Raw genomic sequence first — 26,208 nt, 5'->3', positions numbered from 1 at the left:
GATCGTATCATCATGCTCAAGGATCGTATCGTCGCGGTCAAGGATCGTATCATCATGCTCAAGGATCGTATCGTCGCGGTCAAGGATCGTATCATCATGCTCAAGGATCGTATCGTCGCGGTCAAGGATCGTATCATCATGCTCAAGGATCGTATCATCGCGGTCAAGGATCGTATCATCATGCTCAAGGATCGTATCGTCGCGGTCAAGGATCGTATCATCATGCTCAAGGATCGTATCGTCGCGGTCAAGGATCGTATCGTCGCGATCAAGGATCGTATCGTCGCGGTCAAGGATCGTATCATCATGCTCAAGGATCGTATCGTCGCGGTTAAGGATCGTATCGTCGCGGTCAAGGATCGTATCATTATGCTCAAGTATCGTATCATCATGCTCAAGGATCGTATCGTCGCGGTCAAGGATCGTATCATCATGCTCAAGGATCGTATCGTCGCGGTCAAGGATCGTATCATCATGCTCAAGGATCGTATCATCGCGGTCAAGGATTGTATCATCATGCTCAAGGATCGTATCGTCGCGGTCAAGGATCGTATCATCATGCTCAAGGATCGTATCATCATGCTCAAGGATCGTATCATCATGCTCAAGGATCGTATCGTCGCGGTCAAGGATCGTATCATCATGCTCAAGGATCGTATCATCGCGGTCAAGGATCGTATCATCATGCTCAAGGATCGCACCGTCGCGGTCAAAGATCGTATCATCATGCTCAAGGATCGTATCGTCGCGGTCAAGGATCGTATCATCATGCTCAAGGATCGTATCATCGCGGTCAAGGATCATATCATCATGCTCAAGGATCGTATCGTCGCGGTCAAGGATCGTATCATCATGCTCAAGGATCGTATCATTATGCTCAAGGATCGTATCATCATGCTCAAGGATCGTATCATCATGCTCAAGGATCGTATCGTCGCGGTCAAGGATCGTATCATCATGCTCAAGGATCGTATCGTCGCGGTCAAGGATCGTATCGTCGCGATCAAGGATCGTATCGTCGCGGTCAAGGATCGTATCATCATGCTCAAGGATCGTATCGTCGCGGTCAAGGATCGTATCATCATGCTCAAGGATCGTATCGTCGCGGTCAAGGATCGTATCATCAAGCTCAAGGATCGTATCGTCGTGGTTAAGGATCGTATCATCATGCTCAAGGATAGTATCGTCGTGGTTAAGGATCGTATCATCATGCTCAAGGATCATATCATCATGCTCAAGGATCGTATCGTCGCGGTCAAGGATCGTATCGTCGCGGTCAAGGATCGTATCGTCGCGGTCAAGGATCGTATCATCATGCTCAAGGATCATATCATCATGCTCAAGGATCGTATCGTCGCGGTCAAGGATCGTATCATAATGCTCAAGGATCGTATCATCATGCTCAAGGATCGTATCGTCGCGGTCAAGGATCGTATCATCATGCTCAAGGATCGTATCGTCGCGGTCAAGGATCGTATCATCATGCTCAAGGATCGTATCATTATGCTCAAGGATCGTATCATGCTCAAGGATCGTATCATCATGCTCAAGGATCGTATCGTCATGCTCAAGGATCGTATCGTCGCGGTCAAGGATCGTATCATCATGCTCAAGGATCGTATCGTCGCGGTCAAGGATCGTATCATCATGCTCAAGGATCGTATCGTCGCGGTCAAGGATCGTATCATCATGCTCAAGGATCGTATCGTCGCGGTCAAGGATCGTATCGTCGCGATCAAGGATCGTATCGTCGCGGTAAAGGATCGTATCGTCGCGGTCAAGGATCGATCATCAGCTCAGATCGATCGTGCGGTCAAGGATCGTATCATCATGCTCAAGGATCGTATCGTCGCGGTCAAGGATCGTATCATCATGCTCAAGGATTGTACCGTTGTCTTCATTGATCGTATCGTCGGGCTCAAGGATCGTATCAAGGATAGTGCCGTTATGCTCTAAGAATCGTACAGTAATGCTCAAGGGTTGTACCGCTATTCTCAAGAATCGTACCGTCATGTTCCAGGAGCGTATCGTCGTGCTCAAGGATCGTACTGTCATGCATAAGGAGTGTATCATGCCGTCGCGCTCAAAAGGTTAAACTAAACCATAGTTTCACTTCAACAGAAACGAAAGAATCAGTAAAAAACAGAAACTAATTCATGTTGGCTGTGGAGACTCGTTCACGTCCATGAGTCGGTGCAAGACCAAGCTGAACTGTTATTGCTTCTCTGGTCAATCAGTCTATTCGAGGACGCGGGCCGGATGACAACGAAAAACGAACAAAATTTCATAAGGCAGACTACCCTAAGAAACTTTAACACGTGTTTTTACAAGAAATTACTTTAAAATAAATCAAAGAACCATCACCTAAAATAATCAAGTTCTGGAAAAAGTGCTAATATTCAACTAAATATAACACACCGAGACTAGCAGATTTGATTCAGCTCCTGTGCAGAAGCTCCTTCAAATGCAAATGATCTGTTGTCTTAATGCCACAAGCTAACATCTAGCATCGAGCGGTCTCCTACTCCGGGAGACTTGGGAAAAAAGGGGAAGCAATATTACAGGTTAAAACGATAAGACGCACTCGTAGTAATGATACAGCAAATATGGATCTGGTCAAATATTTCGGTCTCCAGCAGGCAGCTTCAACCATGGCCGCTGCTACACTTCTATCACACAAGCTCAAGTAGTACCCTGGGCCGGGCTGCTGAGGGTCTCGACTGCGTGGACGACTGCCTGTTTTCTGCTAGTGTTATTGCTGCTGCTTCAGTCGTTTATTGACCCTCATGTGGCCCTACCACAGGTTGTTTGGAGGGAGGGGTTAGGGCTTATGACCAATCAACTGCCAGGGTCATTTATGCCGTCAAAGTCACGCTACATTCACCAAACTAGGAATATTCTGGAAAATAATTCTACGACTTTTAAACTCTTGCTATGCATGTGGCCCAAGCATTCTTCAGACAACAGCAGAAGCTATTACAAAACAAAGATCTAGTCGCAGATACAGAGATAAAGAACTACAGCAACCTCCAAGCGACTATTTGAGGTTCAGCGCTGCAGCAGCCGGAGGCTCAGCAACAGGTAATAAGAGGAGGACAGCGGCGCCCATGGCGTTCCTCAGCTGCCGCGCACACTGCCACTCAACGTAATATGAAATGTCATAATACCCTGAATAACAACAATAACATCATCATCATCATCATAATCATCCCCTGAAATTATCTCCCTCGTTTATGTACGCTGATCTCCCAACAACACCAGCAAACACAACCATCACCCAACTTGTAAATAAAAGAATTCCTCTCCCGCCCTTTACTCTCTCTCTCTCTCTCTCTCTCTCTCTCTCTCTCTCTCTCTCTCTCTCGCCTTTAAGTCAAACAGTTAACCAGCAAAAATTATTACCAATTTGACCAAATTAGGTAGTAATGCCCTAAAACCGAGCGGCGGGAAAAAAATATTCCAATCGACTCTTGACAACGGTGCAATTTTCCAGGACCCGGCGGGAATGCGCCAAAAACTTGACCAGACAGGAGGGCTGGCCCGGGCGCCGCAGGGCAGGAGAAAGGTGCCAATTGTACTCTGTTTGGGATACGACTCTAGGCTTTGGGGAGGGGGCTGGCAAAATCGTGGATCATGGTGTATGTGTGTTTGTGTGTGCGATAACCCACCTGTACAGTACAAGGAGGGAGTTCTAAATTGGTGGTGACTCATCTCAAACTCTCTCTTTCCTAACACAACTTTCTACATTTCTTTATACTGTCTGCATTCACAAGTTCATCACCTCCATTCATCTACCACTCGATTTCTATACAGGCACTTCGCATCCTTTCTACTCTTCTTCTTGCAGAGACACTAAAATCTTCTTTTTATTCAGTTCCCAGCCCTGATCACGCAAAAGGTCCTGGATAGAATCCTTGCTGTTGGAAGGCATTATAAAATTATATATATATATATATATATATATATATATATATATATATATATATATATATATATATATATATATATATATATCTTTTTCTTACTTGATCACTGATTCCCACGTTGTTAGGGAGCACGGGAATAGACAAAGAAAGACGGCGTCAGCTCACATCCTTTCTCTACCTGTCATTTGTAATACACAGAAACATAGCTCCCTACCCACAGCTAGGTCCAACCGACCTTTCCATGGGTTACCCCAGACACTTCACATGCTCTGGTTCAGTTCGCTGACAGCATATTGACCCAAGTATAACACAGTGTGCTAACTCACTCTATTCCATGCATGCTTTTCACCCTCCATGCCCATGCCCTGATCACTTAAAACCTTTTCCATTCTATCCTTCCATCTCCTATTTGATAACTCGGTTCTACTTGTTTTTTTCCACTTCTGAAATAATTATCCTCTTTGTCAACCTCTCCTCACTTAATTCTCTCCCTAAGTCTAAACCTTTTCAGCACACCCTCCTCAGCTCTCTCAATAGCATTCTTTTTAAATACTACATCTCTCTCCTGCCCTTTCATTACTTATTTCATCAAACCATTTCACACCACATACTGTTCTCAAACATTTCATTTCCAACACATCTACCCTACTCGACAGAGCCTTATCTACAGGCCATGTTTTACATCCACATGATACTGTTGGGACTATCATACCTTCAAGCACAAACAAGTTTGCCCATCCCAAACAACGTTCTCTCCAAACATTCTTCAGCATTCCCAAAACCTTTCCCCTCCCCATCCATTCTATGACTAGCTTCTGCTTCCATGGATCCAATTGCTGCCATTTCTACTCCCAGGTATCTGACAGACGTCACTTCCTCCAAGTTTTCTTCATTCCATACAAATATATATATATATATATATATATATATATATATATATATATATATATATATATATATATATTTTTTTTTTTTGCTTTGTCGCTGTCTCCCGCGTTTGCGAGGTAGCGCAAGGAAACAGACGAAAGAAATGGCCCAACCCACCCCCATACACATGCCTTGATTCAATCCACTGACAGCACGTCAACCCCGGTATACCACATCGATCCAATTCACTCTATTCTTTGCCCTCCTTTCACCCTCCTGCATGTTCAGGCCCCGATCACACAAAATCTTTTTCACTCCATCTTTCCACCTCCAATTTGGTCTCCCACGTCTCCTCGTTCCCTCCACCTCCGACACATATATCCTCTTGGTCAATCTTTCCTCACTCATTCTCTCCATGTGCCCAAACCATTTCAAAACACCCTCTTCTGCTCTCTCAACCACGCTCTTTTCATTTCCACACATCTCTCTTACCCGTACGTTACTTACTCGATCAAACCACCTCACACCACACATTGTCCTCAAACATCTCATTTCCAGCACATCCATCCTCCTGCGCACAACTCTATCCATTGCCCACGCCTCGCAACCATACAACATTGTTGGAACCACTATTCCTTCAAACACACCCATTTTTGCTTTCCGAGATAATGTTCTCGACTTCCACACATTCTTCAAGGCTCCCAGGATTTTCGCCCCCTCCCCCACCCTATGATCCACTTCCGCTTCCATGGTTCCATCCGCTGCCAGATCCACTCACAGATATCTAAAACACTTTACTTCCTCCAGTTTTGCTCCATTCAAACTTAACTCCCAATTGACTTGACCCTCAACCGTACTGTACCTAATAACCTTGCTCTTATTCACATTTACTCTCAGCTTTCTTCTTTCACACACTTTACCAAACTCAGTCACCAGCCTCTGCAGTTTCTCACACAAATCAGCCACCAGTGCTGTATCATTAGCGAACAACAACTGACTCACTTCCCAAACTCTCTCATCCACAACAGACTGCATACTTGCCCCTCTTTCCAAAACTCTTGCATTCACCTCCCTAACAACCCCATCCATAAACAAATTAAACAATCATGGAGACATCACACACCCCTGCCGCAAACCAACATTCACTGAGAATCAATCACTTTCCTCTCTTCCTACACGTACACATGCCTTAAATCCGTCATAAAAAAATTTCACTGCTTCTAACAACTTGCCTCCCACACCTTATGTTCTTAGTACCTTCCACAAACCATCTCCATCAACTCTATCATATGCCTTCTCCAGATGCATAAATACTACATACAAATCCATTTGCTTTTCTATGTATTTCTAACATACATTCTTCAAAGCAAACACATGATCCATACATCCTCTACCACCTCTGAAACCACACTGCTCTTCCCCAATCTGATGCTCTGTACATCCATTCACCCTCTCAATCGATACCCTCCAATACAATTTCCCAGGAATACTCAACAAACGTATACCTCTGTAATTTGAGCACTCACTCTTATCCCCTTTGCCTTTGTACAATGGCACTATGCAAGCATTCCGCCAATCCTCATGCACCTCACCATGAGTCATAAATACATTAAATAACCTAACCAACCAGTCAACAATACAGTCACCCCCTTTTTTTTTTTTAATAAATTCCACTGCAATAACATCCAGACCCGCTGACTTGCCGGCTTTCATCTCGCGCAAAGCTTTTACTACCTCTTCTCTGTTTACCAAATCATTCTCCCTAATCCTCTCACTTTGCACACCACCTCGACCAAAACACCCTATATCTGCCACTCTATCATCAAACACATTCAACAAACCTTCAAAATACTCACTCCATCTCCTTCTAACATCACCACTACTTGTTATCACCTCCCCATTAGCCCCCTTCACTGAAGTTACCATTTGCTCCCTTGTCTTACGCACTTTACTTACCTCCTTCCAAAACATCTTTTCATTCTCCCTAAAATTTAATGATACTCTCTCACCCCAACTCTCTTTGCCCTCTTTTTCACCTCTTGCACCTTTCTCTTGACCTCCTGCCTCTTTCATTTACACATCTCCCACTCATTTGCATTTTTTCCTTGCAAAAAATCGTCCAAATGCCTCTCTCTTCTCTTTCACTAATAATCTTACTTCTTCATCCCACCACTCACTACCCTTTCTAATCAACCCACCTCCCACGCTTCTCATGCCACAAGCATCTTTTGCGCAAGCCATCACTGCTTCCCTAAATATATCCCATTCCTCGCCCACTCCCCTTACCTCCTTTGTTCTCACCTTTTTCCATTCTGTACTCAGTCTCTCCTGGTACTTCCTCACACAAGTCTCCTTCCCAAGCTCACTTACTCTCACCACTCTCTTAACCCCAACATTCTCTCTTCTTTTCTGAAAACCCCTACAAATCTTCACCTTCGCCTCCACAATATAATGATCAGACATCCCTCCAGTTGCACCTTTCAGCACATTAACATCCAAAATTCTCTCCTTCGCGCGCCTATCAATTAACACGTAATCCAATAACGCTCTCTGGCCATCTCTCCTATTTACATACCTATACTTATGTATATCTCGCTTTATAAACCAGGTATTCCCAATCACCAGTCCTTTTTCAGCATATAAATCTACAAGCTCTTCACCATTTCCATTTACAACAGTGAACACCCCATGTATACCAATTATTCCGTCAACTGCCACATTACTCACCTTTGCATTTAAATCACCCATCACTATATCCGGTCTTGTGCATCAAAACCACTAACACACTCATTCAGCTGCTCCCAAAACACTTGCCTCTCATGATCTTTCTTCTCATGCCCAGGTGCATATGCACCAATAATCACTCATCTCTCTCCATCAACTTTCAGTTTTACCCACATCAATCTAGAATTTACTTTCTTACACTCTATCACATACTCCCACAACTCCTGATTCAGGAGTAGTGCTACTCCTTCCCTTGCTCTTGTCCTCTCACTAACCCCTGACTTTACTCCCAAGACATTCCCAAACCACTCTTCCCCTTTACCCTTGAGTTTCGTTTCACTCAGAGCCAAAACATCCAGGTTCCTTTCCTCAAATATACTAACTATCTCTCCTTTTTTCTCATCTTGGTACTGAGCATCAGATTGGGGAAGAGCAGTGTGGTTTCAGAAGTGATAGAGGATGTGTGGATCATGTGTTTGCCTTGAAGAATGTATGTGAGAAATACTTAGAAAAGCAAATGGATTTGTATGTAGCATTTATGGATCTGGAGAAGGTATATGATAGAGTTGATAGAGATGCTCTGTGGAAGGTACTAAGAATATAAGGTGTGGGAGGCAAGTTGTTAGAAGCAGTGAAAAATTTCTATTGAGGAAGTAAGGCATGTGTACGTGTAGGAAGAGAGGAAAGTGATTGGTTCTCAGTGAATGTAGGTTTGCGGCAGGGGTGTGTGATGTCTCCATGGTTGTTTGATTTGTTTATGGATGGGGTTGTTAGGGAGGTGAATGCAAGAGTTTTGGAAAGAGGGGCAAGTATGCAGTCTGTTGTGGATGAGAGAGTTTGGGAAGTGAGTCAGTTGTTGTTCGCTGATGATACAGCGCTGGTGGCTGATTCATGTGAGAAACTGCAGAAGCTGGTGACTGAGTTTGGTAAAGTGTGTGAAAGAAGAAAGTTAAGAGTAAATGTGAATAAGAGCAAGGTTATTAGGTACAGTGGGGTTGAGGGTCAAGTCAATTGGGAGGTAAGTTTGAATGGAGAAAAACTGGAGGAAGTAAAGTGTTTTAGATATCTGGGAGTGGATCTGGCAGCGAATGGAACCATGGAAGCGGAAGAGAATCATAGGGTGGGGGAGGGGGCGAAAGTTCTGGGAGCCTTGAAGAATGTTTGGAAGTCGAGAACATTATCTCCGAAAGCAAAAATGGGTATGTTTGAAGGAACAGTGGTTCCAACAATGTTGTATGGTTGCGAGGCGTGGGCTAGGGATAGAGTTGTGCGCAGGAGGGTGGATGTGCTAGAAATGAGATGTTTGAGGACAATATGTGGTGTGAGGTGGTTTCATCGAGTAAGTAATGTAAGGGTGAGAAAGATGTGTGGAAATAAAAGAGTGTGGTTGAGAGAGCAGAAGAGGGTGTTTTGAAATGGTTTGGTCACATGGAGAGAATGAGTGAGGGAAGATTGACCAAGAGGATATATGTGTCAGAGGTGGAGGGAACGAGGAGAAGTGGGAGACCAAATTGGAGGTGGAAAGATGGAGTGAAAAAGATTTTGAGTGATCGGGGCCTGAACATGCAGGAGGGTGAAAGGCATGCAAGGAATAGAGTGAATTGAAACGATGTGGTATACCGGGGTCGACGTGCTGTCAATGGATTGAACCAGGGCATGTGAAGCGTCTGGAGCAAACCATAGTAAGTTCTGTGGGGCCTGGATGTGGAAAGGGAGCTGTGGTTTCAGTGCATTATTATATGACAGCTAGAGACTGAGTGTAAACGAATTGGGCCTTTCTTGTCTTTTCCTAGCACTACCTCGCACACATGAGGAGGGAGTGGGTTGTTATTCCATGTGTGGCGAGGTGGCGATGGGAATAAATAAAGGCAGACAGTATGCATTATGTACATGTGTATATATGTATATGTCTGTGTGTGTATATATATGTGTACATTGAGGCAAAGGGGATGAGAGTGAGTGCTCAAATTTCAGAGTTATAAGTTTGTTGAGTATTCCTGGTAAATTATATGGGAGGGTATTGATTGAGAGGGTGAAGGCATGTACAGAGCATCAGATTGGGGAAGAGCAGTGTGGTTTCAGAAGTGGTAGAGGATGTGTGGATCAGATGTTTGCTTTGAAGAATGTATGTGAGAGATACTTAGAAAAGCAAATGGATTTGTATGTAGCATTTATGGATCTGGAGAAGGCATATGATAGAGTTGATAGAGATGCTCTGTGGAAGGTATTAAGAATATATGGTGTGGGAGGCAAGTTGTTAGAAGCAGTGAAAAGTTTTTATCGAGGATGTAAGGCATGTGTACGTGTAGGAAGAGAGCAAAGTGATTGGTTCTCAGTGAATGTAGGTTTGCGGCAGGGGTGTGTGATGTCTCCATGATTGTTTAATTTGTTTATGGATGGGGTTGTTAGGGAGGTGAATGCAAGTGTTTTGGAAAGAGGGGCAAGTATGAAGTCTGTTGTGGATGAGAGAGTTTGGGAAGTGAGTCAGTTGTTGTTCGCTGATGATACAGCGCTGGTGGCTGATTCATGTGAGAAACTGCAGAAGCTGGTGACTGAGTTTGGTAAAGTGTGTGAAAGAAAGTTAAGAGTAAATGTGAATAAGAGCAAGGTTATTAGGTACAGTAGGGTTGAGGGTCAAGTCAATTGGGAGGTAAGTTTGAATGGAGAAAAACTGGAGGAAGTAAAGTGTTTTAGATATCTGGGAGTGGATCTGGCAGCGGATGGAACCATGAAAGCGGAAGTGGATCATAGGGTGGGGGAGGGAGCGAAAATCCTGGGAGCCTTGAAGAATGTGTGGAAGTCGAGAACATTATCTCGGAAAGCAAAAATGGGTATGTTTGAAGGAATAGTGGTTCCAACAATGTTGTATGGTTGCGAGGCGTGGGCTATGGATAGAGTTGTGCGGAGGAGGATGGATGTGCTGGAAATGAGATGTTTGAGGACAATGTGTGGTGTGAGGTGGTTTGATCGAGTAAGTAACGTAAGGGTAAGAGAGATGTGTGGAAATAAAAAAAAGCGTGGTTGAGAAAGCAGAAGAGGGTGTTTTGAAATGGTTTGGGCACATGGAGAGAATGAGTGAGGAAAGATTGACCAAGAGGATATATGTATATATGTGTCGGAGGTGGAGGGAACGAGGAGAAGTGGGAGACCAAATTGGATGTGGAAAGATGGAGTGAAAAAGATTTTGTGTGATCAGGTCCTGAACATGCAGGAGGGTGAAAGGAGGGCAAGGAATAGAGTGAATTGGAGCGATGTGGTATACCGGGGTTGACGTGCTGTCAGTGGATTAAAACGAGACATGTGAAGCGTCTGGGGTAAACCAGGGAAAGCTGTGTAGGTATATATATTTGCGTGTGTGGACGTATGTATATACATGTGTATGGGGGTGGGTTGGGCCATTTCTTTCGTCTGTTTCCTTGCGCTACCTCGCAAACGCGGGAGACAGCGAAAAAAAAAAGAAAGAAAAAAAAAAAAAAAAAAATATATATATATATATATATATATATATATATATATATATATATATATACACACAGACATATACATATATACACATGTACACAATTCATACTGTCTGCCCTCATTCATTCCCATCGCCACCCTGCAACACATGAAATAACAACCCCCTCCCCCTCCATGTGCGCGAGGTAGCGCTAGGAAAAGACAACAAAGGCTACATTCGTTCACACTCTATCTCTAGCTGTCATGTATAATGCACCGAAACCGTAGCTCATTTTCCACATCCAGGCCCTACAAAACTTTCCATGGTTTACCCCAGACGCTTCACATGCCCTGGTTCAATCCATTGACAGCACGTCGACCCTGGTATACCACATCGTCCCAATTCACTTTATTCCTTGCACGCCTTCCCCCATCCTGCATGTTCAGGCTCCAATAACTCAAAATCTTTTTCACTCCATCTTTCCACCTCCAATTTGGTCTCCATTTTCTCCTTGTTCCCTCCACCTCTACACATATATCCTCTTTGTCAATCTTTCCTCACTCATTCTTTCCATGTGACCAAACCATTTCGAACACCCTCTTCTGCTCTCTCAACCACACTCTTTTTATTACTACAGATCTCTCTTACCCTTTCATTATTTACTCGATCAAACCACCTCACACAACATACTGTCCTCAAACATCTCATTTCCAACACATCTACCCTCCTCCACACAACTCTATCTATAGCCCATGCCTCGCAACCTTATAACATTGTTGGAACCACTATTCCTTAAAACATACCCATTTTTGCTTTCCATGATAACGTTCTCGACTTCCACACATTTTTAAACGCTCCCAGAACTTTCGCCCCCTCCTCAACCCTATGATTCCCTTACGCTTCCATGGTTCTATCCGGTGCCAAATTCACTCCCAGGTATCTAAAACACTTCGCTTCCTCCAGTTTTTCTCCATTCAAACTTACCTCCCAATTGACTTGTCCCTCAACCCTACGTGTTAATTGACAGGCATGCGAAAGAGAGACTTTTGAATGTTAATGTGCTGAGAGGTGCAACTGGAGAGAAGTCTGATCATTATCTTGTGGACGCGAAGGTGAAGATTTGTAGATGTTTTCAGAAAAGAAGAGAGAATGTTGGGGTAAAGTGAGTGGTGAGAGTAAGTGAGCTTGGGAAGGAGACTTGTGTGAGGAAGTACCAGGAGAGACTGAATACAGAATGGAAAAAGGTTAGAACAAAGGACGTAAGGGGAGTGGGGGAGGAATGGGATGTATTTAGGGAAGCAGTGATGGCTTGTGCAAAAGAAGCTGGTGGCATGAGAAATGTGAGAGGTGGGCAGATTAGAAAGGGTAGTAAGTTGTGGGATGAAGAAGTAAGATTATTAGTGAAAGAGAAGAGAGAGGCATTTGGATGATTTCTGCAGGGAAACAATGCAAATGACTGGGAGATGTAGTAGGTCAAGAGAAAGGTGCAAGGGGCGAAAAAGAGGGCAAATGAGAGTTGGGGTGAGAGATTATCATTAAATTTTAGGGAGAATAAAAAGATGTCTTGGAAGGAGGTAAATAAAGTGCTTAAGACAAGGGAACAAATGGGAACTTCAGTGAAGGGGGCTAATCGGGAGGTGATAACAAGTAGTGGTGATGTGAGAAGATGGAATGAGTATTTTGAAGGTTTGTTGAATGTGTTTGATTACAGAGTGGCAGATATAGGGTGTTTTGGTCGAGGTGGTGTGCAAAGTGAGAGGGTTAGGGAGAATGATTTGGTAAACAGAGAAGAGGTAGTAAAAGCCTTGTGCAAGATGAAAGCCGGCAAGGCAGCAGGTGTGGATGGTATTGCAATGGAATTTATAAAAAAGGGGGTGACTGTATTGTTGACTGGTTGGCAAAGTTATTTAATGAGTGTATGACTCATGGTGAGGTGCCTGAGGACTGGCAGAATGATTGCATAGTGCCACTGTACAAAGGCAAAGCGGATAAGAGTGAATGCTCAAATTACAGAGGCATAAGTTTGTTGAGTATTCCTGGGAAATTATATGGGAGGGTATTGACTGAGAGGGTGAAGGCATGTACAGAGCATCAGATTGGGGAAGAGCAGTGTGATTTCAGAAATGATAGAGGATGTGTGGATCAGGTGTTTGCTTTGAAGAATGTATGGGAGAAATACTTAGAAAAGCAAATGGATTTGTATGTAGCAATAATGGATCTGGAGAAGGCATATGATAGAGTTAATAGAAATGCTCTATGGAAGGTATTAAGAATATATGGTGTGGGAGGCAAGTTGTTAGAATCAGTGAAAAGTTTTTATCAAGGATGTAAGGCATGTGTACGAGTAGGAAGAGAGGAAAGTGATTGGTTCTTAGTGAATGTTGGTTTGCGGCAGGGGTGCGTGATGTCTCCACGGTTGTTTTATTTGTTTATGGATGGGGTTGTTATTGAGGTGAATGCAAAAGTTTTGAAAGAGGGGCAAGTATGAAGTCTGTTGTGGATGAGAGAGCTTGGGAAGTGAGTCAGTTGTTGTTCGCTGATGATACAGCAATGGTGGCTGATTCGGGTGAGAAACTGCAGAAGCTGGTGACTGAGTTTGGTAAAGTGTGTGAAAGAAGAAAGCTGAGAGTAAATGTGAAAAAGAGCAAGGTTATTAGGTACAGTACGGTTGAGGGACAAGTCAATTGGGAGGTAAGTTTGATTGGAGAAAAACTGGAGGAAGCGAAGTGTTTTAGATATCTGGGAGCGGATTTAGCTGTGGATGGAACCATGGAAGCGGAAGTGAATCATAGGGAAGGGGGAGGGGGCGAAAGTTCTGGGAGCATTGAAAAATAAGTTGAAGTCGAGAATGTTATCTTGGAAAGCAAAAATGGGTATGTTTGAAGGAATAGCGGTTCCAACAATGTTATAAGGTTGCGAGGCGTGGGCTATAGATAGAGTTGTGCGCAGGAGGGTGGATGTGCTGGAAATGAGATGTTTGAGGACAATATGTGGTGTGAGGTGGTTTGATCGAGTAAGTAATGTAAGGGTAAGAGAGATGTGTGGTAATAAAAAGAGTGTGGTTGAAAGAGCAGAAAAGGGTGTTTTGAAATGGTTTGGTCACATGGAAAGAATGAGTGAGGAAAGATTGACCAAGAGGATATATGTGTCAAAGGTGGAGGGCACGAGAAGTGGGAGACCAAATTGGAGGTGGAAAGATGGAGTGAAAGAGATTTTGAGTGATCAGGGCCTGAACATGCAGGAGGGTGATAGGCGTGCATGGAATAGAGTGAATTGGAATGATGTGGTACACCGGGGTTGACGTACTGTCAATGGATTGAATCAGGGCATGTGAAGTGTCTGGGGTAACTCATGGAAAGTTTTGTGGGGCCTGGACGTAGAAAGGGAGCTGTGGTTTCGGTGCATTATACATGACAGCTAGAGACTGAGTGTGAACAAATGTGGTCTTTGTTGTCTATTCCTAGTGGTACCTCGTGCACATGCAGGGGAGAGGGTTTTCATTTCATGTGTGGCGGGGTGGCAATGGGAATAAATAAGGGCAGACAGTATGAATTATGTACACGTGTATATGTGTATATGTCTGTGGGTGTAAATATATGTATACGTTGAGATGTATAGGTATGTATAAGTGCATGTGCGGATGTGTATATATATACATGTGTATGTGCTGGGCCATTCTTTCGTCTGTTTCCATGCACTACCTCGCTAACATGGGAGACAGCGACAAAGTATAATAAAGAAATAAATCAATATATATACATACATATTAAAAAGCCACAGTGACATTATACAATAGCCCTACCTCACACCCAAATGTACATCGAAACGTTCATTCAACTCTCTATCCACTAACATCTGCATTTGTTCCTCTATATACAAGGCAGTCACATCATCCAACAGTTGTCCTCCTACCCCTTACATCCTCAACAAATCCCATAAAATATTCCACTCAACTGTCATGTGCTTCCTCCAAATCCATAACAGCTGCAAGCTACTACTTAAACTTCACTAAATACTGTTCCACAGTCATCTTCACCTAAAAAATGATCCACACATCCCCTACCTTTTCTAAAACCCCCTTGCTCCCTACTTCCATCACTCTATTAATCAACGTTACTTACATACACTTTTCCAGATATATTCAACACGCTTATTCCCAATAATTGCTACATACTTTCTTTGCACCTTTTCCTCTGAATAAAGGAACAAAATTTTTTCACCCAATCCTCAGGCACAACTTTCTGTTTCTATGCTAAATTATATCCACTCCAGGTGCCTTTCCTACCTCAGCCTCATCACTGCACTTTTTACCTCCCTTTTTGCTAAAGGCCCTTGCACTTGCATCCTCTTCTTTCCATCCTCCATACCCATGCATGTAACAACTGCTGCCTCACCTTCTCCCATATACATTCTTCAAAATACTCTTTCCATCTTCCCCTCACTTCCTCCTTTTCATTCAGCAACTTCCTTTCCTTACTTCTCACATTAATGTTTCCAATCTTACATCCACCTCTTTCCTTTTTTACCTCCTTCTAGTACAATTTCTTATTTTTGCTTAAAATTTCAACCAACTTTCTTCCAAAATTGTTAACCTTTTCTATGTGCAATATGATCCACAGGTATACATGAATGAGAAAATGAAAAATGATTGAAGAGAAAAGAACAAAAGGGTTTGACTGAATATGTGGCAGTGGATGAAAGACTGAAGAAAAAGGCAGATGGTACATTCATCAAAAGGAATGTACCAGTTAAAGCTCAGCAAAGGAGGGAAGAATATAAGACGTGTAAGCGGAATGTTTAGAAGCTGAGAGAGTACCGAAATACTACTCTAGATATCTCCTTATCCAGTTCTGATGCATACCAGTGCATGATTCACCTGCTTGAAAATCCAGGTGACAGGCTGAATGCTATATCATCTTGATTTATACTTTCCAGTAAATCATCCCCTCCAAGGTGGTAATCACAAAAAGCTTTATTTTGCCATCTTCTCGATCTAACATTTAGCTGCGCTAATATTAAAAAAACACGTAGCTGGCTGGAGGTGAGGCCAGTCTTTCGGTAAGTTTTCACAATGCGACAGATTCCATGATGATTTTTCCTACAAGAAACATTTCAGTTTACTGAGCACCCCAAACCATCCTGTGGGGAATGACATGTAGAGGATACAGCATTCACTTCTTACATGACCCATAATCCTACCATTAACCATAAACACATCCATGTTTGAGTTTAATCCTTTCGACATGTTATTTACATCACTCTGATGTAACAAGCCTCAAAATCAGGCCCTGCAGGAAAACACTGGCTACTTCAACCCAAGTTCAAAAAGGCACCTGTGACAAGTATTATTTGTTCCTTTCCACCCAAAAAATTTTGTCAATTGGAAGAGTCCCCTGATTATACTGCCTGAGAATCCAATGTTCTTTCAAGTCTCTTGTGTGCTGAAATATTTCCAACTGGTAGTCCAAGAAACCACAATCCTTCCATAATACTAGGTTCCATCACATTAGCCCAAATTACTAGTTATGAATGACTTCTTACCTCTGCATCCATAATGCAAATGCCTAGTTATGTATGACCTCTTACCTCTGTAGCCATACTACCTCTCACTTACATACCTACTGTCTATGTAATCTTGTGCTCACTCCATCACATTAGTCCAGATGACTAGTTGTGCATAACTCTTACCTCTACACCCATGCTTCTTGCCACTTACATACCCTCTGTCTATGTAATCATCCATTTGTTTGCTGATGTTCTCTCCAAGGTCTTATAGGTCATGCTCCTTCAAATTGCAAACCTGTAATTAAATGTATTTTCCCTCTTGGTGATAATCTGCCTTTGATCGATATTTCATTAAAACATATGGAGAAATCTTTTCATTCCCATGCACCATATTCTTTCTCTTCTTCAACAAGCCTTCTTTGTGAATCCTTTACTTAGGTTATGTGTTCACCCAATGACAGTCTACTTCTCATAAATTCATAAAATGTTTTTGGACAGCCTGTGTTTGAGAAAATTAATTAATGCCTCAGATATTCTTTGGAAAGAGTCAATTCACTCTTTCTTAAAGTGAATCTTGCCACAATGTGCTTCAGATAGTAACCTCCAATCATAAAGTTCTGATACCAATGGTAGCAAAATGGTGTTCTCAAGCACAAAATGCAAAGAATCCTCATAAATCTACGTGTGGTAAACTATATACTTACCTAAAGGAATGTGTGATTTTTTCCATTCATATCTAATGAATTCTGACAGAAATGAAACATCTGGGTACTTACCCCAGGGAGCCAGCGCGTCGTTTTCTGGCATCTATGTTGCCTGAAATGACAATTACAAAAGAGGTTACAAATATCACAATAATAATCTCTGAATATTTTGCATATTGTATAATAACAGAAAATAAATTTCAGGACACCTAAAAATAGCATTCAACTCATATAAACATGAAGAACTTGCACTGTCTAACAATGCACCACAAGAGTGCTGCATAATAAAAAAGCTAATAAGCTAAAAAAAATCTGTTCAATGAATACACATCATAAAGTTTAACTTCCCATCTCTAATCAATCCTAAGTTGAAGCACTTAAAAAAGTTTTCTTTATCTAACATGCAAGTCTATGTAATTATGTACATGCCAAGAAATTCTAACCTCAGCAGCAGGTGCCTATAATGTCAGTATTTGGTCTTCATCTCTTAATCTCATAGCATTCGTGAGCTATTGCAAAATAAAAAATGTGTTCACACACACACACACACACACACACATAAACACATATATTTTTTTTTTTTTATTATACTTTGTCGCTGTCTCCCGCGTTTGCGCGGTAGCGCAAGGAAACAGACGAAAGAAATGGCCCAACCCCCCCCCACACACATGTATATACATACGTCCACACACGCAAATATACATACCTACACAGCTTTCCATTAAACCATGGAAAACACATGTATATCTATCTATTTATCTGCTGGGGATGATAGGAACTGGGAAGTGAGTCAGTTGTTGTTCGCCAATGATAGAGCTCTGGTGGCTGATTCGAGTGAGAAACTGCAGAAGATGATGACTGAGTTGGGGAAAGTGTGTGAAGGGAGAAAGCTGAGAGTAAATGTATACAAGAGCAAGGTTATTATGTTCAGTAGAGTTGAGGGACAAGCAAATTGGGATGTAAGTTTGAATGGAGAAAAATCAGAGGAAGTGAAGTGTTTTAGATATCTGGGAGTGAACTTAGCAGCGGATGGAACCATGGAAGCAAAAGTAAGTCACAGGGTGGGGGAGGGGGCGAAGGTTCTGGTAGAGATGAAGAATGTGCAGAAGGAGAGAAAGTTATCCCTGAGAGCAAAAATGGTTATGTTTGAAGGAAAAGTAGTTCCAACAATGTTATATGGTTGTGAGGAATGGGCTATAGATAGGGTTGTACAGAGGAGGGTGGATGTGTTCGAAATGAAATGTTCGATGACAATGTGTGGTGTGAAGTAATTTGATTGAGTGAGTAATGAAAGGGTAAGGTAGATGTCTCGAAATAAAAAGAGCATGGTTGAGAGAGCAGAAGAGGGTGTGTTGAAATGATTCGGACATATGGAGAGAATGAGTGAGGAAAGATTGACAAAGGATATATGTGTCAGAGGTGAAGGGAACAAGAAGAAGCAGGAGGTGGAAGGATGCAGTGAAAACGATTTTGGGTGACCGAGGCCTGAACATACAAAGGGTGAGCAGCATGCAAGGAACAGAGTAAATTGGAACAATGTGGTATACTGGGGTTGACATACTGTCAATGGACTGAACCAGGGCTTGTGAAGCATCTGAGGTAAACCATGGGAAGGTCTGTGGGGCTTGGATGTGGATAGGGAATGGTAGTTTCAGTGCATTACACATAATAACTAGAGACTGAGTGTGAACGAATGTGGCCTTTTTTGTCTGTTTTCCTGGTGCTACCTCACTCAAGTGGGGGGAAGCAATGCTATCTCCTGTGTGACGGGGTAGTGATATGAATGGATGAAGGAAAGCAAGCATGTGTATATATGTATATATATGTGAATGAATATGTATCTTCGTTGATATGTATATGTATGTATATGTGTATGTATGGGCGTTTGTGTATAAATGTATGTATATGAATAGATGGGCCATTCTTTGTCTGTTTCCTCTCCATGTGTCCAAATCATTTCAATACACCCTCTTCTGCTCTCTGAATCACACTCTTTTTATTTCCACACATCACTCTTACCCTTTCATTACTTACCTGATCAAACCACCTCATACCACATATTGTCCTCAAACATTTCATTTCCAACACAACCACCCTCCTCTGCATAACCCTATCCATAGCACATGCCTCACAATCATGTAATATTGTTGGAAGTACTATTCCTTCTAACATACCCATTTTGATCTCCAAGATGGGCCATTCTTTGTCTGTTTCCTCTCCATGTGTCCAAATCATTTCAATACACCCTCTTCTGCTCTCTGAATCACACTCTTTTTATTTCCACACATCACTCTTACCCTTTCATTACTTACCTGATCAAACCACCTCATACCACATATTGTCCTCAAACATTTCATTTCCAACACAACCATCCTCCTCTGCATAACCCTATCCATAGCACATGCCTCACAATCATGTAATATTGTTGGAAGTACTATTCCTTCTAACATACCCATTTTGATCTGCAAGATGAAGTTCTCTCTTTCCACACATTCTTCATTGCTCCTAGAACCTTCGCCCCCTCCCCCACCCTATGACTCACTTCCATTTCCATGGTTCTATTTGCTGACAAGTCCACTCCCAGATATCTAAAGTTTTACTTGCTATATATCTATATATCTATTTATCATACTTGATCGCCATCTCCCACGTCAGCACAGTAGTGCCAGGAAACAGACGAAGAATGGCCCATCCACTCCCATACACACACATTATTTATTATTTATCTAATTTTGCTTTGTCGCTGTCTCCCGCGTTAGTGAGGTAGCGCAAGGAAACAGACGAAAGAATGGCCCAACCCACCCACATACACATGTATATACATACACGTCCACACACGCAAATATACATACCTATACATCTCAACGTATACATATATATACACACAAAGACATATACATATATACACATGTACATAATTCATACTGTCTGCCTTTATTCATTCCCATCGCCACCTCGCCACATATTAAATAACAACCCCCTCCCCCCTCATGTGTGTGAGGTAGCGCTAGGAAAAGACAACAAAGGCCCCATTCATTCACACTCAGTCTCTAGCTGTCATGTGTACTGAACCGAATCCACAGCTCGCTATCCACATCCAGGCCCCACAGACCTTTCCATGGTTTACCCCAGACATTTCACATGCCCTGGTTCAGTCCACTGACAGCACGTCGACCCCAGTATAAATTGTTCCAATTCACTCTATTCCTTGCACGCCTTTCACCCTCCTGTATGTTCAGGCCCTGATCACTCAAAATCATTTTCACTCCATCCTTCCACCTCTAATTTAGTCTCCTGCTTTTCCTTGTTCCCTCCACCTCTGACATATATCCTCTGTCAATCCTTACTCACTCATTTTCTCCCCACGTCCAAACCACTTTAACACACCCTCTTCTGCTCTCTCAACCACACTCTTTTTATTTCCACAAATATCTTTTACCTTTTCATTACTTACTTAATCAAACCACCTCAAACATTTCATTTCTAACACATCCATCCTTCTCTGTACAAGCCTATCCATAGCCCATGCCTCGCAGCCATATAAAATTGTTGGAACGACTATTCCTTCAAACAAATCCATTTTTGCTCTCTAAAATCATGTTCTCTCCTTTCACACATTCTTCACTGCTCCCAGAACCTTTGCCCCCTCCACCACCCTGTGACTCACTTCCACTTTCTTGGTTCCATTTGCTGCTAAGGCCACTCCCAGATACCTAAAGCACTTCATTCCCTCCAATTTAAACTTACATCCCAAATAACCTGTCCCTCAACCCTACTAAACCTAATAACCTTCCTCTTATTCACATTTACTCTCAACTTCCTCCTTCCATACACTTTTCCAAACTCAGTCAACAACCTCTGCAGTTCCTCACTCGTATCAGCCACCACAGCAGTATAATAGGCGAAAAACAACTGACTCACTTCCCAGGCCCTCTCATCCACAACAGACTGCATACTTGCCCCTCTCTCCAAAACTCTAGCACTTACCTCCCTAACCACCTTATGCATAAACAAATTAAACAACCATGGGGACATCACACACCCCTGCTGCAGACCAACCTTCACTGGAAACCAAACACCTGATCCACACATCCTCTACCAGTTTTGAAACCACACTGCTCCTCCCCAATCAGACACACTGTAGTACCTTCACTCTCTCAATCGATACCCTCCCATACAATTTCCCAGGAATACTTAACAAACTTATGCCACTTTAGTTTGACCACTCATCTTTATTCCCTTTGCCTTTGTACAACGGCACTATGCATGCATTCCACTAATCCTCAGGCACTTCATCCTGATCCATACATGCACTAAATATCCTTACCAACCAATCAACACAGTCACTCCCTTTCTTAATAAATTCTACTGCAATACCATCCAAACCCACTGCCTTGCCAGATTTCATCTCCTGCAAAGTTTTCACCACCTCTTTCTTCTCTCTTAACCAAACCATTCTCCCTGACCCTCTCACTTCACACACCATCCTGACCAAAACACCTTACATCTGCCACTCTATCATCAAACACATTCAACAAACCTTCAAAATAACCCACTCCATCACTATCTGCTTTTACTTCCCCCCTTGCCCCCTTCATCAAAGATCCCATTTGTTCTCTCATCTTATGCATGTTATTTACATCCTTCCAAAACATAGTTTCATTCTCAACAAAATTTAGTGATACCCTCTCACCCCAACACTCATTTGCCCTCTTTTTCAACCCTTGCACCTTCCTCTTGACCACTTCCTCTTACATATATATATATATATATATATATATTATTAACATTATACTTAATCACTGTCTCCCGCGTTAGCAAGGTAGCACAAGTTAACAGATGAGGAATGGCCCAACCCACCCACATATACATGTATATACATAAATGGATAAAAACACACATATACATACATATACATTTCAACATATGTTTTTTTTTTTTTTTATTTTTTTTTTTTTTTTTTTTTTTTTTTTTTTTTTATTTTTGATCTAAATTCTTTTTTTTTATTCAAAAAAAAAATAAGTCCCCCCCTCCCCCCCCATCAAGCCCAACCACACGCCACAAAAAATATTAAAATAACGATAAAATAACCCCCCCTCCCCCCTCATGTGTGTGAGGTAGCGCTAGGAAAAGACAACAAAGGCCCCATTCATTCACACTCAGTCTCTAGCTGTCATGTGTACTGAACCGAATCCACAGCTCGCTATCCACATCCAGGCCCCACAGACCTTTCCATGGTTTACCCCAGACATTTCACATGCCCTGGTTCAGTCCACTGACAGCACGTCGACCCCAGTATAAATTGTTCCAATTCACTCTATTCCTTGCACGCCTTTCACCCTCCTGTATGTTCAGGCCCTGATCACTCAAAATCATTTTCACTCCATCCTTGCACCTCTAATTTAGTCTCCTGCTTTTCCTTGTTCCCTCCACCTCTGACATATATCCTCTGTCAATCCTTACTCACTCATTTTCTCCCCACGTCCAAACCACTTTAACACACCCTCTTCTGCTCTCTCAACCACACTCTTTTTATTTCCACAAATATCTTTTACCTTTTCATTACTTACTTAATCAAACCACCTCAAACATTTCATTTCTAACACATCCATCCTTCTCTGTACAAGCCTATCCATAGCCCATGCCTCGCAGCCATATAAAATTGTTGGAACGACTATTCCTTCAAACAAATCCATTTTTGCTCTCTAAAATCATGTTCTCTCCTTTCACACATTCTTCACTGCTCCCAGAACCTTTGCCCCCTCCACCACCCTGTGACTCACTTCCACTTTCTTGGTTCCATTTGCTGCTAAGGCCACTCCCAGATACCTAAAGCACTTCATTCCCTCCAATTTAAACTTACATCCCAAATAACCTGTCCCTCAACCCTACTAAACCTAATAACCTTCCTCTTATTCACATTTACTCTCAACTTCCTCCTTCCATACACTTTTCCAAACTCAGTCAACAACCTCTGCAGTTCCTCACTCGTATCAGCCACCACAGCAGTATAATAGGCGAAAAACAACTGACTCACTTCCCAGGCCCTCTCATCCACAACAGACTGCATACTTGCCCCTCTCTCCAAAACTCTAGCACTTACCTCCCTAACCACCTTATGCATAAACAAATTAAACAACCATGGGGACATCACACACCCCTGCTGCAGACCAACCTTCACTGGAAACCAAACACCTGATCCACACATCCTCTACCAGTTTTGAAACCACACTGCTCCTCCCCAATCAGACACACTGTAGTACCTTCACTCTCTCAATCAATACCCTCCATACAATTTCCCAGGAATACTTAACAAACTTATGCCACTTTAGTTTGACCACTCATCTTTATTCCCTTTGCCTTTGTACAACGGCACTATGCATGCATTCCACTAATCCTCAGGCACTTCATCCTGATCCATACATGCACTAAATATCCTTACCAACCAATCAACACAGTCACTCCCTTTCTTAATAAATTCTACTGCAATACCATCCAAACCCACTGCCTTGCCAGATTTCATCTCCTGCAAATTTTTCACCACCTCTTTCTTCTCTCTTAACCAAACCATTCTCCCTGACCCTCTCACTTCACACACCATCCTGCCCAAAAACACCTTACATCGCACCTATCATCAAACACATTCAAAAAACCTTTCAAAATAACCCACTCCATCTCCCACTTCATCACTATCTGCTTTTACTTCCCCCTTGCCCCCTTCATCAAAGATCCCTTTTGTTTCTCATTTTATGCTGATTTACATCCTTCCAAAACTAGTTTCATTCTCAACAAAATTTGTGTACCTCTCACCCAACCCTATTTGCCCTCTTTTTAAACCCTTGCCCCTTTCCTCTTGACCATTTCCTCTTACATATATTATATATAATATATTAATTTTAAATTATATTAATCACGTCTCCCGCTTGCAGGTACCCAAAAGAAACAGAGAGGAATGGCCCAACCCACCCACATATACATGTATATACATAAATGGATAAAAACACACATATACATACATATACATTTCAACATATGTTTTTTTTTTTTTTTTTTTTTAATACTTTGTCGCTGTCTCCCGCGTTTGCGAGGTAGCGCAAGGAAACAGACGAAAGAAATGGCCCAACCCACCCCCATACACATGTATATACATACGTCCACACACGCAAATATACATACCTACACAGCTTTCCATGGTTTACCCCAGACGCTTCACATGCCTTGATTCAATCCACTGACAGCATGTCAACCCCGGTATACCACATCGCTCCAATTCACTCTATTCCTTGCCCTCCTTTCACCCTCCTGCATGTTCAGGCCCCGATCACACAAAATCTTTTTCACTCCATCTTTCCACCTCCAATTTGGTCTCCCTCTTCTCCTTGCTCCCTCCACCTCCGACACATATATCCTCTTGGTCAATCTTTCCTCACTCATCCTCTCCATGTGCCCAAACCACTTCAAAACACCCTCTTCTGCTCTCTCAACCACGCTCTTTTTATTTCCACACATCTCTCTCACCCTTACGTTACTCACTCGATCAAACCACCTCACACCACACATTGTCCTCAAACATCTCATTTCCAGCACATCCATCCTCCTGCACACAACTCTATCCATAGCCCACGCCTCGCAACCGTACAACATTGTTGGAACCACTATTCCTTCAAGCATACCCATTTTTGCTTTCCGAGATAATGTTCTCGACTTCCACACATTCTTCAAGGCCCCCAGAATTTTCGCCCCCTCCCCCACCCTATGATCCACTTCCGCTTCCATGGTTCCATCCGCTGCCAGATCCACTCCCAGATATCTAAAACACTTCACTTCCTCCAGTTTTTCTCCATTCAAACTCACCTCCCAATTGACTTGACCCTCAACCCTACTGTACCTAATAACCTTGCTCTTATTCACATTTACTCTTAACTCTTTCTTCTTCCACACACTTTACCAAACTCAGTCACCAGCTTCTGCAGTTTCTCACATGAATCAGCCACCAGCGCTGTATCATCAGCGAACAACAACTGACTCACTTCCCAAGCTCTCTCATCCCCAACAGACTTCATACTTGCCCCTCTTTCCAAAACTCTTGCATTTACCTCCCTAACAACCCCATCCATAAACAAATTAAACAACCATGGAGACATCACACACCCCTGCCGCAAACCTACATTCACTGAGAACCAATCACTTTCCTCTCTTCCTACACGTACACATGCCTTACATCCTCGATAAAAACTTTTCACTGCTTCTAACAACTTTCCTCCCACACCATATATTCTTAATACCTTCCACAGAGCATCTCTATCAACTCTATCATATGCCTTTTCCAGATCCATAAATGCTACATACAAATCCATTTGCTTTTCTAAGTATTTCTCACATACATTCTTCAAAGCAAACACCTGATCCACACATCCTCTACCACTTCTGAAACCACACTGCTCTTCCCCAATCTGATGCTCTGTACATGCCTTCACCCTCTCAATCAATACCCTCCCATATAATTTACCAGGAATACTCAACAAACTTATACCTCTGTAATTTGAGCACTCACTCTTATCCCCTTTGCCTTTGTACAATGGCACTATGCACGCATTCCGCCAATCCTCAGGCACCTCACCATGAGTCATACATACATTAAATAACCTTACCAACCAGTCAACAATACAGTCACCCCCTTTTTTAATAAATTCCACTGCAATACCATCCAAACCTGCTGCCTTGCCGGCTTTCATCTTCCGCAAAGCTTTCACTACCTCTTCTCTGTTTACCAAATCATTTTCCCTAACCCTCTCACTTTGCACACCACCTCGACCAAAACGCCCTATATCTGCCACTCTATCATCAAACACATTCAGCAAACCTTCAAAATACTCACTCCATCTCCTTCTCACATCACCACTACTTGTTATCACCTCCCCATTTGCGCCCTTCACTGAAGTTCCCATTTGCTCCCTTGTCTTACGCACTTTATTTACCTCCTTCCAGAACATCTTTTTATTCTCCCTAAAATTTAATGATACTCTCTCACCCAACTCTC

The 26,208-nt window shown here is 42.5% G+C and overlaps 1 protein-coding gene across 5 annotated transcripts in view; it reads right to left on the bottom strand.

The window, feature by feature from the left end:
- tgo (Aryl hydrocarbon receptor nuclear translocator homolog tgo) overlaps positions 1-26,208 on the bottom strand; it is a 942,634-nt gene that overhangs the window by 715,576 nt on the left and 200,850 nt on the right. For all 5 annotated transcript variants that reach the window (XM_071670630.1, XM_071670447.1, XM_071670539.1 and 2 more), the window contains exon 2: positions 17,241-17,280. Coding sequence is in view for 4 of the 5 variants with exons in the window: in XM_071670447.1 (XP_071526548.1) it covers positions 17,241-17,280 (40 nt within the window). In the remaining variant the exon portion in view is untranslated. The remainder of the gene's footprint in view (positions 1-17,240; positions 17,281-26,208) is intronic.

Source organism: Panulirus ornatus, chromosome 1 (assembly GCF_036320965.1).
Source record: "Panulirus ornatus isolate Po-2019 chromosome 1, ASM3632096v1, whole genome shotgun sequence".
Lineage (NCBI taxonomy): Eukaryota > Metazoa > Arthropoda > Malacostraca > Decapoda > Palinuridae > Panulirus > Panulirus ornatus.
This window is presented reverse-complemented; position numbering and strand designations above follow the sequence as displayed.